Source organism: Brachyhypopomus gauderio, chromosome 1, assembly GCF_052324685.1.
Source record: "Brachyhypopomus gauderio isolate BG-103 chromosome 1, BGAUD_0.2, whole genome shotgun sequence".
Classification (NCBI taxonomy): Eukaryota; Metazoa; Chordata; class Actinopteri; order Gymnotiformes; family Hypopomidae; genus Brachyhypopomus; species Brachyhypopomus gauderio.
This window is the reverse complement of record NC_135211.1, coordinates 23,526,800-23,547,757: the sequence shown is the minus strand read 5'-3', so window position 1 is coordinate 23,547,757 and position 20,958 is coordinate 23,526,800. Positions and strand designations below refer to the sequence as shown.

General features: G+C 40.6%; 2 protein-coding genes across 2 annotated transcripts; both read left to right on the top strand.

Moving 5' to 3' along the window:
* The first annotated feature begins 6,441 nt into the window (after positions 1-6,441).
* Positions 6,442-7,268, top strand: kiss1 (KiSS-1 metastasis suppressor). Its single transcript, XM_077021935.1, has 2 exons — positions 6,442-6,542; positions 6,885-7,268. The coding sequence occupies exons 1-2, from the start codon at positions 6,458-6,460 to the stop codon at positions 7,121-7,123; spliced, it is 324 nt and encodes a 107-aa protein (XP_076878050.1). The 5' UTR covers positions 6,442-6,457; the 3' UTR covers positions 7,124-7,268.
* Positions 7,269-7,980: 712 nt separating this feature from the next.
* LOC143513007 (uncharacterized) lies at positions 7,981-20,945 on the top strand. Its single transcript, XM_077003917.1, has 8 exons — positions 7,981-8,137; positions 8,516-8,812; positions 10,105-10,965; positions 11,067-11,154; positions 11,319-11,422; positions 11,560-11,673; positions 11,755-11,825; positions 19,220-20,945. Exons 1-8 carry the CDS (start codon positions 8,086-8,088, stop codon positions 19,520-19,522), a joined length of 1,890 nt encoding a protein of 629 aa, XP_076860032.1. The 5' UTR covers positions 7,981-8,085; the 3' UTR covers positions 19,523-20,945.
* Positions 20,946-20,958: the final 13 nt, after the last annotated feature.

Sequence of the window (20,958 nt, the reverse complement as noted above, 5' to 3'; positions counted from 1 at the left end):
GTGGACTTCCGGAAACTGAAACAGTCCCATCAGCCTGTTATCATTGATGGACAGAAGATTGAGAATGTTCAGTCTTATAAGTATCTCGGAGTCCATCTGGACAACAAACTGGACTGGTCAGTGCATACGAGGGCAGCATACAAAAAGGGACAGAGCAGGCTTTACTTCCTCAGGAAGCTTAGATCATTTAATGTCTGTGATGAGTTTCTACACACATTTTATCATTCTGTGGTATCCAGTGCTGTCTTCTTTGGTGTGGTCTGATGGGGAAGCAGCATGTCGGTAAAAGACTGGAACAGGCTGGATAAGCTTATAAGGAAGTGTGTGTCAGTGATGGGGGGAAAGTGGACTCTGTGGGTAAGTTAGTGGAGAAGAGGACGAGGTGTTTAATGCATGGCATCCTCAATAACAGCAGTCACCCTCTGCATGGGACTCTGGTAGCTCAGAAGAGCTGTCGCAGTGATAGACTCCTCTCTCTATGCTGCAAGACTGAGAGGTTCCGGCGATCATTCATTCCTGCAGGAGTTAGGCTGCTAAACAACAACATACGATAGGTGTACTTATTAATCAAGCACTCACTAAGCACTTTAATTGGGTATGGTATGTTCTGTATATCTGAGTGTTCGTATTGTATTTATGTGTGCTGTTGGACAATTGAATTTCCCCATTGGGGATTAATAAAGTATCTATCAATCAATCAATCAATCAAATGTAAAAGGCACCCAAGTATAAACTGTAGCATATCAAACTGTTTATATATACACATTTGTTTGTACCAGTTGTATTGCTCAGAGCTGTGATCATGCATGTTGACCTCACTGGGAATAAAAGCTTGCTATATGTATGTGTGTGTTAAACAGAATAGAGCGTCTGTGGAGAGACCTGTGGGTGGCTGTCACTAGCACCTACTACAATGTGCTCCACAGTCTGGAGGAAGAAGGATTGCTGGATCCTGCTGACAGCAGTCACCTGTTTGCTGCACAGTACATCTTCTTGCCCCGGCTCCGAGAAGACCTACAAAGTTTATCTGCGACATGGGACAACCACCCACTTTGCACTGAGCAAAATCTAACCCCCGACCAACTGTGGGAAACGGGCTGCATCCAGAATCCCGTCTCCTCACCAGACTGTTCTGAGGTATCTTCAGTATAATCATTGTGGTTTTAATTTTTAATTTTTGTGCTGTGTTAAAACTGTCACTATAATAAACCTGAATGTTTCTTCTTTATAGGGCTTCTTTGATCTTGAGACTGAATGCCAACAGGAGGAGATGGCTGCAGGGACCGTATTGCCATCGGTCGCTTGTCCTCTCAACAGCCGAGGCCTAGAAGACCTTGCTGGAGTGATTAACCCCTGCGGGCCATCACAAAACCATGGCCAAGACATTTACATCTCAGTCTTGAATTGCGTTTTGCATGGAAACACAGTGTAAATGTGAATGAGACAAACTGTTTAACTAAACGTTTTAGCAGTACAACAGTATTTAAGTGAATAGTTAATAAAAAGTATAAGCAAAGAGACAGTTGTCTGCAAAAATACCTCAGTATTTTATTGTAATGTCTTACAAAATTCAGCATAAAATGACTGACAGCTGGTATTGCTCATATTTGAACAATTTAATTTGTTATTCTTTGTTTTTGTTTTTTTAAACAATTTAATCTGAACAATTTATTTTATACTGTATATAGAGGCAAAATATATTTTTTAGTTTTGCCTAACATTCTAACACTGTTTACACCCATTTCAGTTCAAGAACTAATTGATGAGCTAGGGAAACTAAATATGCAGTGGTCATCCAGGACCAGGGTTTAGCTTACAATGATACCAAATGGTTATTGTACTCCACTGAACTATGGCAATACAACAGAGGTTTTAAACACTGGTTTACGTAAACAATGTCACACAGTTGTTTTACCCTCTTATTATTGTTTTAACGACGAATACAATAGAACAGAGTAGGGCTTGTATCCCTTATAGTAATTGCATTGCTAAAAGCTATAATGGGAAGTCAGATACTGTAGAATCCTGCACCGTATCTTATTGAAATCAACATATTTTTCTGAAACTCATCAAAATTGTTAAGATGAGCTGTAGGGAAGGTAATGGTATTTGTACATGCACTCACAACTGGATAGCACACAGTATGGTGTGGCATGCGGTCTAGGCAAGAATGGTCAAAACGGATTGCTATTCTAAATCTTTGTCGCTCTGACAGAAGCAGGTGGCTGTGGGATTGTCCTGTAAGCCACCTCAGCACATCAGGGACAGTCAGCTTCTTTTGGCCTTCAGGATCAGCACCTTATAAAACATAATACAAGTGAAATCAATTAATCAAACCAGTTACCACCATATGCATTCCTGCAAATCTAAAAGCCCCCAATCCCTACCAGAAGTCTTTTCATGGTTGCATGCAACAGAATCGCCCTGAGCATGGATATGAAAATGACAAGAAGAATATTAAAAGTAAAAATGTATACTACAGAATAGACAGAAATTCCTGTAAGTGTTAGCTGTGTGCCTTACATCAGTGGTTCTAAAATCAGTCAAATTATTTTGATTTAGGAAATGGACGCCTTAAGGCAGGGCTATTCAACTATATTTTTCTGTGGGCCAGATTTGGCAGAGAGCTCTGACCTGTAGGCCAGACAATTTTCAGACCTATTCCAATACTGTCATAGTGGATGTAAAATTGAAGCAAACACTACAACGTAAATTGTATGATGAGATAAACACAGTTCCAATCTTTAAATCTAGACTTAAGACTCACCTATTTAATCAAGCCTTTAGCTAATATTTCCCTTGTAAGGTGTAGGGGCTTAGGGGCCCCCAGACGTTGAGACTTCTGGTAATCTGAGATGTTGATGCTGTCATCCAGCTGTGTCATGGCATCACTCTAGTTGTGACTATGACTTGACTGGAAAGCAATGTCTCAGTGAGCCCTCATGCCTGTGGTCACCTCTGAACCCCTCCCTTTAGTTATGCTGCTATAGATTAGCCTGCCGGAGCCACATGCTCATCATTGGCACGTGAGCTATGTACATTTAAATCAACGGTGGTTTAAATTCATGTCCACTCAGTCTGTATTTCTATCTTCTTGCATGCCTCCACCCAAGACGATTGGATACAGGCACCTGCAGGCACCTGGGGGATGGTCTGGCTTGCCGGTGGACGTGCTGATGCCGGGGCTGGATGAGCCGTTGGCACGAGGGGTCGTGCTGATGCTGGCCCACCTGAGGCCCACCGCCTGCACCGAGGGGACTGAGGCTGCTTGGCCAGGGAACAGGAGCCTTGACTGTTGCTGTGGAACTGTGGAACCACCCTGCGACCACGGACTTGTGTTAACGGGCCGCCCAATGGAGGATGGGTTCCCTTTTGAGTCTTGGTCCTCCCGAGGTTTCTTCCTAATCCCCACCCTATAGGGAGTTTTTCTTCGCCCCCCCCCCCCCCCCCCCCCCCCCCAGTTTTCTCACCTTTTTAACCCCTTACTATTTTCATGCCTGTACCAAACACTCACATGTACCACACCCATAAACCCACACATCAGTCACTTCCGCAAATCTACCAAACCCAAACATGTACCACACCCATAAACCCACACATCAGTCACATCCGCACATCTACCAAACCCACACATGTACCACACTCATAAACCCACACATCAGTCACTTCCGCACATCTACCAAACACTCACATGTACCACACCCATAAACCCACACATCAGTCACTTCCGCACATCTACCAAACCCAAACATGTACCACATCCATAAACCCACACATCAGTCACATCTGCACATCTACCAAACCTACACGTCTATCAGACCTACGTGTCTACCAAATCCACACATCTACCAAACCCAAACATGTACCACACCCATAAACCCACACATCAGTCACTTCCGCACATCTACCAAACCCACACATGTACCACACCCATAAACCCACACAACAGTCACTTCCACACATCTACCACTCACATGTACCACACCCATAAACCCACACATCAGTCACATCCGCACATCTACCAAACCCTCACATGTACCACACCCATAAACCCACACATCAGTCACTTCCACACATCTACCAAACACTCACATGTACCACACCCATAAACCCACACATCAGTCACATCCGCACATCTACCAAACCTACACGTCTATCAGACCTACATGTCTACCAAATCCACACATCTACCAAACCTACATGTCTACCAAACATACACGTCTACTAAACACACCTATCTATAAAACATACACATCTAACAAAGCCACACAGTCTACTAAACCTACACCTCTATCAAACATACACATCTACCAGACCAACTGACTATCAGATTATTTAATTCTGAGTTTCTCTGTATTGGTTGTATTGTATTGTAAAGATATTTACAGTTTTTTAAATAAATTAAGTTATAAAATAAGACCCCTTACATTTTATTGACTATATGAATAGTGTATAGGATTCATACACTGCATTAAAATTGTGCTTTAAAATAAAGCACTTAAAATTAATTAACTAAGGATGGAACCTTAAAAAACGGGTTTGTCTGTGCTGACTCTTCTGTGATTTCATTCGTCATCATCTCCTCATAATACTGCATATCGTTTCGAAACCTTGATCCACTCTCTAGTGCTCTGCTTACATTTCAATAGAACAAATGTTCATATTATGTGACCCCCCAGTTCCCCTTCTCTGGTGGTCAAAACTGTCCTAAAATAGAATCTAATTTAAATGCATTTTATTGTTGAGTTGTATTGGGAACAGATGACAAATTCCATATAGGCGTTTTTATGATTATGTAGTCTTTCCAATGATTGGCTGGCCGGTAGATATTCAGAGATGGGGATGTGATGCAGGTAACTGAAGCTTCACTACGGCCTGCTGAGATGCTCATGACGCAGGACATGTTGGAGTATAAAAGGAAGGCAGAGAGAAAGAGGGCATGAAAGAGAAAGATCTTCCTACCATCTGACTAGGAATCATTCAAACAGGTAAGTTACTTGCTGTTCAACATTTGGCATGGATCCATGGATTTGTGGTGTGATTATGAGCTATTGAAGCACAAACCACTTTTTTTTAAATCAAAGTTTACTTCTATCTGCTTTTACCCAGTGTGTTTCATGGTTCATTGTGTTGCATGACAGCAGATTTTCTCATTTGTATGTAGTTATGTTTTGACAATACTGGTTGCTGAATATCTGCAGTGAGCCATGTGAAAACATGCTAAGAGATTAACTCAGCTGAGATTAACTCAGCTTGCTTGCAGTTACTGGCACAAGGAAACCAGCAACTTAGTTCATCTATGAACATTAATAGGGCTCTTTATTAGACAGTTGTTGCACTTTGACAGTTTCAAGCTGCAGTCAAAATGAAAGTGAATGGGTTTAATTATGGGAGGCGGGCCTGCAGGGACTGCTAAGGCATCTTTTAAAATAAAGCTGCTTCTTAGATTAAAAAAATGTCATTAGTTTAAATGACATTAGTTTATAAAAGCTCTTCTCATGATAAGCTTTGTTTGGTATGAAGTGCAACCTTTCAGACAAACATCCTAGGAGCACACTGACTGGGGCGGGAGAGGATGGGTGACGTCAAAGGCCTTTGATGGTGTCTATTGACATTTCTGAAGTGTGTGTGTGTGTGTGTGTGTGTGTGTGTGTGTGTGTGTGTGTGTGTGTGTGTGTGTGTGTGTGTGTGTATGGGTGTGAGTGTGTGTGGCGGGCATGTGTAGCTGTGGTGTGTCTGTCTGCGTGTGTTTATGTGTGCATACATGTTTGTATGTGTGTGAGTGCGTGCATGAACATTTATAAATGTGTAATGTGTGTTTGCATGCATTTGTATGTGTGTGTGTGTGTGTGTGTGTGTGTGTGCATGTGTGTGCATGTGTGTGTGTGTGTGTGTGAACAAACGGGGAACACTGAGGTGATGAGCGAACAGCAGTCTGGTCTAGCAGCTCTGTGAGCAGTAGGGAGATGGTAAGCTAACGTAATTTGGTGGTACTCCCAACTTTAGATAAAGAGCGCAATCCCAAGACGCTAGTCCAGGATACTGTTGTGTGTGTGTGTGTGTGTGTGTGTGTGTGTGTGTGTGTGTGTGTGTGTGTGTGTGTGTGTGTGTGTGTGTGTATGTGTGTGTGGGTGTGTGTGTGGGTGTGTGTGAGTGTGTTTTTGGTTGAGTGATTGTGTGTGTGCGTGAGTGTGTGTGCGTGAGTGTGTGTGTGTGTGTGTGTGTGTGTGTGTGTGTGTGTGTGTGTGTGTGTGTGTGTGAGAGAGAGAGAGAGAGTGAGTGTGTAGGCATTGACAGGAAATGTTCACTCATCAAGAGACGAGTAGGTTTCAGAGTCCCACCCTTTCTTCGAACTGCCTCTGTAAAATTGCCTGATTCCTTGGAGGATAATTGGTGTGGTTTATCTGTGGTTGTCTGATTATTCTATATATTTATAGGAAGTGAGGGAATACTGAACATGCTTCTGCTTACTGTGGTACTCATGGTATCAGTTTCACTTGGGCAGACCTATCCCAGTGGGGCCTACTCCAGCCACTCTGAAGGTACCCGTACAGAGTCACGTTTTTACAAGCTATATCACTAAATATTAATATTAAAGTTCACACTTATTTTAAATTTTCATATAGTCACACTTGATACATTTATAGTGTCAGAAGACATAAACAGTCAAAGCATGGTTTGGAAACCCTAACCACAAACATAAACATCAGTGCCTTTTAAAAATATCAGTAAACCTTGCTTCTTGCATTTTCACCATTATTTTTACTATGGCTACCATCTCCCATTTTGAAGACTATTTAAAAGTCTTCAAAGTGTAACTTTAATTGACCTCGTCTCATTTCTCCAGTGAGTCCTGCACTAAAGTGCCTCCATCTTCCCTGTAGATGAAGGTGGAGTGGAGGAAGTCCTTCGGGCTCTGCGGGGAACAGGTGATCTTCCTGGACCCCCAGCCTCCAGACTTTCGCCCCATCTTCTCGTGAACATGGGCCTCCCACAGCTGACCTCAGCCCTGCCCAGGAGGCCTTGGTGGTGGTACCTGCAAAAGCCTCATCCAGAAGTGAAGCGGAGACATGATCCCGCATCCTATAACCTCAATTCCTTTGGCCTGCGCTATGGGAAATGAATGCATGGCTAAGGAGATCCTGCCATTTACGCCTGTGTATAGCATCCTGAGTCCGGTTAGCCATTAGTAATGTCTGAAACTCCCACATTTATGGGTGATATATAGTACTGGCAGTGTTTGTGCTTGGGAGAGGCGGGACCATGTAGTTTATAAGAATGATTGACACAAAGTTGTTTTATGTCTTCTACATATTTAATAAACTTCTTAATCTTTGATACCTGATATGTAAAACTTTCAGTTTCATTTTTTTTCATTCTAGTCAAATTACATGTAAGTAGTAATGATTCATTACAATATGATTTCTATAATTATATTTTGCTTAATGATAAATATGTATATGTTCATGTAGAGCAGTGGTTCCCAAACATTTTCTGCCGTGCCCCCCTTTAGTAGATGAGAATATTTTTGCGTCCCCTCCCCCCTTACACACACCCCCCACATGTGCACATGTTTTACTTTTTACGCCCCCCCTGCAATAGCTCCGCGCCCCACCTAGGGGGTGCACCCCCCACTTTGGGAAACACTGATGTAGAGTATTTGCACACATTTAATGACAAACACAATAAATCTGCAATACCTCTCCAGATGCATTCAGGAGAGAGACACATAGAATCAAACTCTAATTCCTCTTTAGATGTAGTACATACTGAAACATTCAGGAGGGAGACACAGAGTCAGACTCTAATTCCTCTTTAGATGTAGTATATATCGAAACATTCAGGAGGGAGACACAGAGTCAGACTCTAATTCCTCTTTAGATGTTTTCTGCTGTTAACCGCCACACTGCCTCACCACAAGTTTCCACTGACATAAGCTGTGTGTCCTTAGATGCTTCAGATGCTTTGAGTGTGGTTTCAGAAGATGGAGCTTCAGTTTAATTAGAATCAGCTTTAAAAGCATTTTAGACATTAAACAACTTTTTAAATTATGCTCAATGAATACGTAAAACCAGCAGGATTAATATGGATCCTCTTGTCATTATTCCACTCAGTCTGTTCGTTTTGAGTCTATCAGGTAAGGCCGATGACCAAAGGTTTCCTTTATGTTTGTTCTTTATTTGATCATTAAGGAACTTATTTATTTATAGACAGTTATCTCAAACTTAAACTAAATAAAATGTTACATTTGTTGATTTGATGTTTTCATTTGTATAATGTTTTACATTTTTATTTGTTTTCATTTTATTATTATTTTAGTAAGGGAAAGAGGTTTCTGATGGTGCATGAAACAAAATTTTAAAACAGTATAAGAACAATTTATATTTAGATTCTACAGATGAGATTTTTCTTTTTGACTTTTTGAGAAACAGCAACAAAAATAGGCTTTTTGATGAACAGGTTATGGTTATTACATTTAATATTACTAAAGTGTGCTATGGTTTTACACTTCCAGGTACAAAAACAGCAGAACAAAAAATCTTCATAGTGAACAGTGGAAGCTCACTAACATATTCCTTTGTGAATTCAGAATATCGCAACATTATTGAGTCATGTAAGTGTAGGAACAGGATGGCCTGTTGGTCTAAGGACTGTGAATTATTTAAGTACACTAAAGTGACCTTCCGAACACAGAATGGATTTTACAGGATAGAAGTCACAATATCTTCTCTTAGCCCCAAGGATTCAGGGCAATATTATTTTAAACTAAATAAATACCATGAGGAAAATTTTGTTCTTCAAGTATTACCAAGTAAGTAACAGATTGTGTGTGTGTGTACATGTATATATGGTTGGAAAGGTGTATGTGTTTATGTGTGTGTATACATGAATATATGGATGGGCTTGTGTGTGTACATGTGTGTATGGGCCAGTGTGTGTGTGTGTGTGAATGTGTACATGTATATATGTGTGATGCCAGGCGTGTGTGTGTGTACACATGTATATACAGTGCCTCCAAGTAATATTCAACCCCCTGCAGATTTTGCGAATTTAACAAGTTGCAAATAAGTTAGAGCCTTCAAACTTTGAACAAGAGTAGCATTTATTAACAAATGCTTAAATAATAAAAACCTAACATATAAGTTGCTCAGGTAAAATATAATACATTTTAAACATAAACATTAGGGTCAATTATTATTCAACCCCTTGGTTTAATATTTTGTGGAAAACCCCTTATCTGCAATTACAGCTATTAATCGTTTTTTATAAACCTGATCAGGCCAGCACAAGTCTCTGTAGTCATTTTGGCCCACTCCTCCATGCAGATCGTCTCCAACTCATCTAGGTTCTTTGGGCACCTCATCAGTGGCGGAGGTAGACTTTTTTTCAAGGGATGGCCAAAGGATGACCAAGGCTTTATCAGAGGGGTCCATATACAAATGATGAATGAAAGGAAACAATGAAAGGAAACTTTGGAAGGATGTCCAAGCCGTGGACGGTTAACAGTAGTTCCATAAGCCTTCCACTTCCAGATGAAGCTCCCAAAGGTGGAGACAGGTAGGCCCAACTCCTTGGAAAGAGTTTTGTACCGCTTGCCAGCCTTGTGACCCTCCACAATTTTGTCTCTGATGACCTTGGAATGCTTCTTAGTCTCTGCCATGTTGACCATGCATGAGTGCTGTTCACAAGTTTTTTAGTTTTTCTAGTCAGAAAAGTCAGGACAAAACAGATAATGAATCCAAGCAGGCGAAGCTCATTGTTCTTTATGCCTAAATTACTTCTAAATACTTAAGGGAACCCAACAGAATTCTGCTGGTTTGAGGGGTTGAATAATAATTGACCCTCTGATTGAACATTTCACAATTCACAAAATAATAAACTAAGATATTAATTTTTTTTTTTTGCTGCAGTGCATTTCACACATCTAAGCTGATCTACAGTCTAAATGTCCCAAGGCTAAGTTATCTCCAAATGTGTAAACCTGCAAAATCTGCAGGGGGTTGAATACTACTTGGAGGCACTGTATGTATGGCCCAGTGTGTGTGTGTGTGTGTGTGTGTGTGTGTGTGTGTGTGTGTGCTTTACACTCTTCTCTTTGTGCAGACCGTGATCCATCTGCAGTGGTGGGGAAGGTGGGAGGATCAGCCATTTTGTCCTGTACATTCGGAGTGAATGAATGGCAAAAGCACTGGTGTCAAGAAACCCAGGATGGGAAATGCCTGATGAGAACTGACTCATGGACAGACTTCCACATTCAGAGGGACACATTTTCTCTGGTGAAATATCGTCTAAAGCCCAATGACAGTGGAAAGTACCGCTGTGTGGTTACATGCAAAACTGGTGTCCAGTCACACTCTATTGACCTCCAGGTACTCAAGAATCAGAATGGCCTCAGCGTGCCTGGTACTGTCAATGTGATGCCAGATGAATATGTCATTATTGCATGTAAATATATCCAGGAATATCTGGATGCAGAAAAAACCTGGAACTGTGAAACCGACACCTACGGTTTTACTGTAATAGACAATAGAACACAGTCTGTGTTGTTCTTGAAACTTTCTGTGAGTATGTATTATATAAGAATATCTTGCACATGTAGAGTGGAAAAGTCAAATCAAACATACAGTGAGGCTACAGTAACATTGATAGTTGGGTTGAAAGCACCACAATATGTTAATGGCTTAGAAGGACACTCTGTAGAAATACGCTGTAACTACTCCAGTAACTTTGTTATTACATCCAAGTTCTGGTGCAAGATGAACTCTCACGGAGCATGTGACATTATTTTGTTGAGCTCAAGGAGCTCAAGTCAAAACCATCACAGGATGAGAATTATAGACTATTATGACTTTTTTAATGTAATCATTGAGCATCTTGAGATGACAGATGCTGGACTTTATCAGTGTGGATGTAACGATCATACCCAGGGGAATGTAACTGCAGACGTGCATCTAATTATACAAGGTATGACTCTATTCAGATATATGAATGCTTACATAGGCCTGCAGTATTCTGGGCCATCAGAAAGCCTCACCAGTACTGAATGTGTTCACCACAATATGCAGGTTTACAGGTTCCTTCAGCAGTCTCACCGGCCTTAACTGTGACTAAGAGAATGGACATGACAAATCTTGTGAAGACTTCTGCTCACAGGTAAAGATGCACGATTCAGCACCCCAGCAGTTTGTGTAAAGACACACCCTGCTGTCATGTGGAGTGTGTAAAGACACACCCTGCTGTCGTGTGGAGTGTGTAAAGACACACCCTGCTGTCATGTGGAGTGTGAGCTGTGTACCTTTGTGTGCTTCTGGCTTTAGTTTCGGTCAGTCTCCTGTACTCTATGGCATCATCTGTCTCCTCATTGTCATAGTCATCACTCTGCTGATCGTCCTACTCAAAGTTCTCTCTAAAAGGTTCAGTGGTACGTCCATGTAAAATTCTAATTAAATCTCTTAATAGTTTTATAAATGTAAAATTTTTATATGAGCTTCTGGAATAAATTGAAAACTGATGCAGTAAAAGATTCTAAATGTATTTCTATTTTGGGTGGATTTTCAGAACGTGTTCATGATGCTAATTTTGGAGGAGGCAGTTTCCACATAAACAATCTAAGCAACTCACAGCCTGTGAATCATAGTAACGACCTCGTCGCTCTCCCTCTCCAAACCTACAGTACAGACCTTTCTGTTCTTCACATTACCACTCAGAACACCTTCCCCTTCCTACACTTAATGGGGCTCTTTTATTTTGAAGCCCCAGCTGCTGAGGACTCAGAGGACTCGGAGGACTCGTCTTCCACCAGCTCAGACAGCTCTGCTGATCTGGTATGTTTGCTTGTGGTACAGCTTTACTGTGGAAAAGGGAAATGAAGATAACACACATATACACACACACATGCGCACACACACACCACACACTCACACACACATGCACACACACACACACACGCACACACACATGCACGCACACATACAAGTACAAACACACACAACACACACACACATGCATGCACACACACGCATGCACGCACACATACAAGTACAAACACACACCCACACACACACACCACCCACACTCACACACACATGCACACACCCCACACACGCACACACACAAACACACACTCACACACGCACACACACACGCACTCACACACACACCACACATGCACACACACCACACACGCACACACACACACTCACACACACACACGCACACACCCACACATATACACACACCACACACTCACACACACACGCATGCATGCACGAATACACACACGCACATGCATGCACACAAGCACAAACACACACACACACACACACACCCACACACACAAAAGTATATATGTGAGTATATGCATATGAATAATCATATTTAATTACCATTTTTTGCAGACACTAACACCCAATTTCTGAATCTATGTCTCTTTTTTCGAAACTTAACACACAGCAGCCAATGCTACACACACTTCAACCAAAACTCTTGCAACTCTTGCCAAAACCATATTTTTGCATCTAAATGCTACACACAAATATCAGATGAGATCAGTCTCACATATACATGAATATTCACAAATATTGAGGTTATTTATGCATATTCAGTACATTTACATTATAAAGTAAAACGCAATTACAAGGGGAAGGGTTTTTTTTTTTTTTTTTTTTTTGGTTCTGCAACACATGCTGTATATACTGTAAACACATGGACAGCAAACAACAAAAACAACAAAAAAAGAAAAACAAAAAGACAAAATAACCTCAAGCTTCCTCCATCACCTGTAAAATATATTTACACTGGTGGGGTTGGCGACCACCTCCATGCCAAAAAGAACTCAACGGTAATGGAGAGTTTGGCGGAGGTGAAGCATAACAAATCGGGGCTGTTCAGTGAACCAGTTTGTACTTGAGCAGCCCGGTGCAAACGTGTTGTCCCAGACGACAAACCTGGACTGTTCTGGTTCATCCCCCTGGTGATGGAGGATGAGTATGTTGTGCTCTGTGTTGAAGAAGGTGATGATGTGCACAGTGTTGTAGGGACCAAGAGTGGCATGATGATGAGTGCAGGCAAATTCATAGCGCAGGTGTTTCACACTGTCACTGGCCCAGTCCGGAAAGACTCACTGATTGGATGTTGCTGATGACGTTGCCAGTAATGATGTGCTGTTGTAGTTGTCGGAAATGTATGCAGTTGTTTGCTCTGACCATATTGACGATAGTCTCTGTTCTGAGGTGGATAGCCACCCACCAGGGGCTAGTCTAGTACATGATGTAGTATGTATAGAGGTCTACTTATCTATTCTCATTTTGAAATGTCTGGATGATGCTACAGTGTAGCAGCACAGATAAGGTTGGACCCTTTGCCTCCAGAAAACCCAACGCATGCTTGACCACTTAAGTCAACCAGAGTGGCTCTGATCTCATCCATTATGGTTGCTCATCCTCTTCCTCATTCTCATACTCTTCATCATCATCTCTATGCAATTTTGCAACTTGTGGCCTCTTTATAGAGATTAGGCTTTCATGTCTAAAAATTTGTAAAAATTAACTAGAAGTGTTTTAACATGTGAGAACTGGGTATGGATATTGGTAGGTGAGTGTAGCAGTTGCGTGGCAGTGTTTTCCAAAAGAAACACATGGTTTTCAGTCTTATGTGAAGAACTGTGTTTAATGTTTTGCACAAAGTGTGTTTAAGCATATCTAAATGAGTGTAAGGCAGAGCATGTGCTTAAGGTTTAGTGCACCAGGTCAATAAATCAAATCAAATCAAATATATTTGTATAGCGCTTTTCACAACATATGTTGTCACAAAGCGCTTTACAGGATTTACAAGGTTAACAATACTATGGGTCCAAATCCCAAATGAGCAAGCCAAAGGCGACAGTGGCAAGGAAAAACTCCCTAGATGGTGGGGAATAGGAAGAAACCTTGGGAGGACCAAGACTCAAAAGGGAACCCATCCTCCATTGGGCGGCCCATTAACACACAAATTACACAAAAACAAATTATACAGACTAATACACAAGTTACAAATAAATCACACAATCAGGCTAAGTATAAGGTAACTAGAATGAAAGTTTTGGGTGTTGATATTGTCAAAGTAAATGTCTTATGATGAACGCCATGTTTTCATTCCGTTCATTCCGGAGCGATGATACTGGAATTGTAGGCTCCAACTGCAGTGTTACTCCCCAAGTGAACCTCGGAGAAGAAAGATATGTGATGTGGTAAATATGTAACAGATTATTCAAAGGCCAAACTAAACAGATAAGTCTTTAGTTGAGTTTTAAACATTGAGACTGTGTCTGAGTCCCGAATAAAGGCAGGAAGATTATTCCACAGTTGTGGAGCTTTAGAAGAAAAGGCTCTTCCACCTGCTGTGATCTTTTTGATCCTAGGAACAGTTAATAAGCCTGCGTCCTGTGAACGAAGTGAACGTGCTGGATTGTAATGATCAATAAGTTCACTAAGATACTCTGGAGCTAAGCCATGCAGTGTTTTATATGTTAATAAGAGTATTTTATAGTCAATACGGAATCTAACTGGCAGCCAATGTAATGACGATAGTACGGGACTAATGTGATAAATTTTTTAGTTTTCGTTAAAACTCGCGCTGCTGCGTTCTGAACAAGCTGGAGTTTGTTTATCGATTTACCAGAACATCCAGCTAGAAGACTATTGCAATAATCTAGGCGAGAGGATATGAATGCATGGATTAGCTTTTCCGCATCACTAGTATTTAATATATTTCTAATTTTAGCAATGTTGCGTAAGTGAAAGAACGCTACCCTAGTTATATTATTAATGTGTGTATCGAACGAGAGATCTGGGTCTATTGTGTCACCTAAGTTCTTTACCTCTGCACTGGGGGTTATAGTAAAGGAATGTAGATTCAATGCTACATTACGTATCTTGTCTCTCACTGCCCTAGACCCAACTATTATTAGCTCTGGATTTAGTGCTAGAAAGTTACACGCCATCCAATGTTTTATCTCTTCTACACACTTCTTGATTGTACTGTTTACACCTAAATCATCGGGTTTAGCCGATAAATATAATTGAGTGACGTCTGCGTCGGAGTGGAAACTGATGTCGTGCTTATGCATAAACTCGCCTAAGGGTAACATGTAAAGTGTAAATAGAAGTGGTCCTAGGACTGTCCCTTGTGAGACACCATATTTAACCTGAACAGATTTAGATGTTTTATTATTAACACACATTGGAAGCGGTCGGTCAGATATGATCTAAACCAGGAGAGTGCAACTCCTTTAATACCTACTGTGTTTTCTAGTCGATCCAGCAAAATGTTGTGGTCTACAGTATCAAAAGCTGCGCTAAGATCTAACAGTATAAGGAACGAGATGAGCCCATTATCTGACAATATCAGTAAATCATTCACTACCCTGAGTAAAGCTGTTTCAGTGCTGTGGTTCGGTCTAAATCCTGATTGGAACTTTTCATGGATACTATTTGATTGGAGATAATGATTTAACTGATCAGTCCCACCAGGATTTCGCGGGCCTTTTTTGTGATTGTTGCGGGCTAAAATGTTTGATGTTGCGGGTGTTTTAAAAAAAAATTGCGATGGAAGTTGCGGTGTGTTTTTGCTTTTTTGTGAGTACATTTCAATAGGGAGTAAATGTTGTATGGTTTCCTCTATTTAGTAGTCCATTTTAATTATCTATTTACCTATTTAAAACACCATCGGGCTGCTGTGGCGTGCGGGCCGGTTCTAATAGTAATTAAATATCATCCAGGGGGCCATAGATAATCAATTCGCGGGTCGGATCTGGCCTGCGGGCCTTAACTTTGACATATGTGCTCTATGTGGTATGAAATAGTTTGGGCAGGAATGATCCCTCTCAAGATTTTGTATGCCCCGTCCCCTGAAACACAGGTGTTGGGACAGAGAATGCACAATGATCCCTCTCACTTTCTTGAAATGATCCCTCGAAGTGCAACAGCTCGGTGGCAGAAATGGACTTTCCCTTAAAAGACTATGAAAAATCACTTGGAGTGGATGGGCTGGTGCTAGAAATGTTAAACTTGTTGGAAATGCATGTATGAACCCATCGTTGTGAAACAATAAAACACTGAAAACAAAAAAAAAAACAGTTTATCCCCGCTTTCATGTGGTGTACCGGGATACTGCTTTTCCCGATCTTTTTGCCGTTATTTTCGCTCATGCTGCTTTCAGTCCGCTCCTCTTGAACGTATATACGGAAGTAAGGCGGGAGTTTGTTGACGTCACATCAAGACGACATCAGTGATTGGTCAAATTTGCGGGAAAGTTGCGGTGACTGGCTGAAGTTGCAACACCGCCCTGAATTTGCGGGGTTTGCTTGAAGTTGCGTTGCAAATTGCAACATTGCGACTTTCTGGAGGGTCTGACTGATTGTAAACTGCTTTTTCTAGAATTTTAGAGATAAATGGGAGATTAGAAATTGGTCTATAGTTGGCTAGAATCTGCGGATCGAGATTCTGTTTTTTAATCAAGGGTCTAATTACGGCGCATTTGAATTGTTTGGGCACACATCCTAGGTTAAGGGAACTGTTAATCATATTAAGTAAGGGCCCTGCAATAGTTGGGAGTAGGTCTTTGAATAGACGGGTTGGAACTGGGTCGAATATACATGATGTAGGCTTAGACGAATGAATTAGTGTTGTGAGCTCTTTTTGCGATATAGGATCGAAGCTCAGCAATACTTTCGGATGCGTAGCTACTAATACCTATACTACTGGGGTTGGATTGGAGGTTAGGCTGTGATGTATTATGACTCTGTAGTCGGATAATATCTATTTTATTACTAAAAAAGTTTAAAAATTCATCACTAGTGTGTGTAAGTGCCAAATTAAAACTAGTGTCCTTGATATTTCTTGTTAGTTTTGATACAGTCGCGAAGAGAAATCTAGGGTTATTTTTGTTGTTTTCTATTAGTGTCGAATAATATGAGGCTCTAGCTTTTATTAGGGCATGTTTATATTTGACTACGCCGTCTTTCCATGCGATTCTAAACACTTCTAGTGAGGTGTATCTCCATTTGCGCTCCGCTGCTCGAGCTGCCTGTTTTAGAAGACGAGTGTGGTCGTCATACCATGGTGCAAGCTTTTTCTCCCTAATTTTGTTTTAACTGGAGCTACACTGTCTAAGGTATTGCTGAGTGTGGAATAAAACTGTTGTGTTGCCTGTTCTAATTCATTGGGCTGCAATGGCATAATGTTCGGTAGTTCTGGTAGTATGTTAATAAATGTTGCTGCGGTGTCGGATGTGATAGTGCGCGTGGTTTTTGTATGGCGCATCTGATGTAGGTAAAGCTATTTCATATATTAGTAGGGAATGATCTGAAATGGCGTCATTTTAGGGGATAATTGCCAAATGTTCTATGTTTAACCCGTAAGTAAGTATTAAGTCTAAGGTGTGTTTACAGCGGTGAGTAGGCCCTGTCACATTTTGAGCTATACCTACTTAGTCTAGGATGGAATCGAACGCGGTTTTCAGTGGGTCTGATTCATTTTCATAATGAATGTTGAAATCACCCACAATTACAAATCTTTCAATTGTTAGAACTAATTCCGAAAGAAACTCAGCAAATTCCTTAAGAACTTCTGAGTAAGGACCCGGTGGTCGATAGATGGTCACTAGTTTAAGCTTTGTTTTATTGCCTATGAGATTATCGCCTATTTCACCTATCAAAGCCTCGAATGAGTTAATAGAGATTGTTGGTTTTACAGTAAAACCTATATCTGTGTTATATATTGTGGCTACTCCACCTCCACGCCCTGTGATACGGGGCTGATGAACATAACTGTATCCAGGAGGAGCTGCTTCATTAAAACTTACATATTCGTCTACTCTAGCCCATGTCTCTGTTAAACAGAGTGCATTTAGTCTGTTATCTGAGATTATTTCGTTTACTATCACAGCTTTTGATGCAAGCGATCTAATGTTTAGAAGTCCTAGCCTTAGCTTAATATTGCTGCTCACTTCATGTTGATTATTTAATTTAATTTTAATTCGATTTTTAAAACATATCGCCCTGTTATTCCTATATCTGCCACGGTTAACAGACACAGTCTCAATGGTTTGGTAGGTAGGGAAGCAAGTTCTACTTAACAAATGGCCGTTTGAAACCGTTTTTTTCATTTTTGGGTGATGTTGTCCTTAACCGTCTGTCTGTCTGTTGTCAGTTGTATGTATCGGCACCGTTATTTTGTTGTTTTGTTGTGTTAGCACTTGCTAACAACTGTTGGTCGCTGCCACTCCGTTGCCGTTAGAAACGCAGAGCCGTTGCTCTGCCTTACCGGTGCGCCACTGAAGTTCCGCTCAGTTTCGGCTATAGTTAAAAATAAACTCTCGGTTTTGTTCTTGGAAGATGCTCTGGTGTTTCTTATATCCTTTTATCACCTCGATAGATTATATTTCAAATTTCTCTAGGTGAAAATCTCATTCTCATTCTCTCGTACGTTCTCCTCCACAGCGCGGGGTCTTACACCCTCACACGCCGCGAGTCGTTATATCCACTAATTGGTTATATCCAATAGGCTACATGGGTTAGTGTTTTCAAACATTGTGCTATAAGGACCACTTTTTGGGTCTTACCAGCTGCAAAAAACTGTAATAGGAATAAATGTATTATTTTTTATTATTATTTAAACACACCCTGAATATTTAAACATAATTATTTTATATTGGTTTACATGAATTTTCAGTTTTCAGCACAAAAGAAATGTTATTACATAATCTGCAATGTAATTCTGCATGAGATTTTCAAGAGTTGTAATCACCTTAACTGTAAAGTGATGCCTCAGGTGTACAAGCATCTTTGTGCTGGGCTTAACAGCCCAATTTAGAGCTTTTCATGGCGGTTGGTAAGCCCTTTTGTGCCTCAGGGCAGGCAGAACAGGGCTTCTCTGGGCAGGGGTCCAAACATTGCACTATAGCTGCCTTGACCAGCGTCCAACAGTAGCTCACAATAACGTCCAGCAATAGCTCAAAAGCTAGCAGAACACAAAACTTCAGCTAGGCAAATTTCCTCTGTAGCTGTATGAAATTCTAAGATGTTGTTCCTGAAGTCCTGTATGGCACGCTTTTCTAACTGAGCAGTGAAGTTGGGGTAGGGATAGACAGGGGAGAGTCCTGCTTCATATATTCATATACTGTATTTCATACATCCAAATATAGAGGCAATACAATGTGTGTGTGTTTGTGTGTGTTTCAGTTCAGTCCCCATTTTCTGAGTTTGAAAACTTCACTTAAGGCTGAAGACTATGAAAACGTCTGTGCTGAAAACTGCCCGGACTATGAGAATATGATCACGGACAAAGACCAGGATTATGTGAACGTAGGTGAACCTGGCAACATATCGAACACCAAGGACCAAGAGGGTGAAAGTGGCGGGATGACGGGGAAGCCCAGAGAGAGTGTATCCAGCAGTGGGATCAGCACCAGTGATGAGAGTGACAGTGAATCCATCAATTACAGCAAGGTTGTCTTTACAAAAACAGGGATACCCACAAGATGATGCTGACTCTCAGAACCCTTCTTTCTTTTCTTTTGTTGCTATATTACAGATTGAAAATGCTGATCAATTGGCTAATACTAGCCAAAAGATACCTTAACACACAACACACAGCTTCATGAAGCTTCATGAAAAACAAACTTGCTATAGTGTGCTGGTTTTTATTCACTTTCAGTGCTGGCTTAGGTACATGTTTTTATATATAGTGGGATAAAATGTGTGGTATAAGACCCTCTAAAATTAGATCTCAAAGTACACTTTTGATCTGATCAGAGTTTGAACTGGTTGTGATGATTATCGGCGCAGAGGTTTACATCCTGTTAGGAAGGAACCAGGTTATGCAGTTAAACAGGATGACACACCACAGTTCAATACTGTATTCATACACCAGTGCTGATTAAAGTGTGTTCCTTTGACATTTTGCATTTATCAATGTTGATTTAGTGAGACTTTCTACCGACATGCCATGCTGAACACTTGAACTAAATCGCTATTCTTTTCAAATTCAAATTTTATTCTATTCTTTTTGCTATTCTATTCTTTCTTTTTGGCTTATTGAATGTTTAAATCTGTTTGACAGCTTAAGATTGTTCTGTCAATCTTTTATTGTGTGTAAAATATACTTGCTTCTGGTTTGTGTCGTCTGCAGGAAATACAACACTGTTTTGTTTCTTAGGGCCAAATGGACACATTTGGCTTTAAAATTTGGCTTTAAATTAATTTCTGATTGGGAATTTTCCATCACATGTCCTTTCAATATAGATATACAGTTTAATCTGTCATGCAAACCAGCTCTTAGTTTAAAAAAATGGTACAGTTGTACTGTGGTGGATGGTGGATGATGCAATAGAAACCACAGACACATTCAACATTTTCTGCAAGAGAATATTAATAACTGATATTCTGTGGCTTTGAGCTTGGGGTCTGAACTCTGGTTTAAACATGGAACTTGAGTTTGGGTCTAACACATATGGTCTTGGAGACTGAACTACTAAAATGAGCACAAATTACTTCAATGACCTACATCAAATTTATTTTGGTCAAAAAGTATTTGCCTAGTGAAAATGCTTGTAGTGTGGAAGGGAGATCAATCAGTTCTTTTAGCTGGAAGTTCTGAAGGTATTTTAAACTGATTTTAATTTCTAGATTTATTATCTAGAAAAATGCAAATGTCCTGTTGGAAAATGACTGAATGATCAAAGCACTGGCAATACAAATATATTTATGCTTTCTTTTATGTTAAAAGGGCAAAACATAGGATTCCATGGTCATCTCAAGATGGTTCTCAGGAAGGCTTGGTACTTGAATGACAATAATAAGCAGCAATAAGCAAACTAATGTCACATTAATTAGGTTGATATTGATAGGTTTGATGCCTACTGTAAAATATGCTTATTATGAATCCTCAGTTTTGTACTGTAGCTAGTTCATCAAAAGAA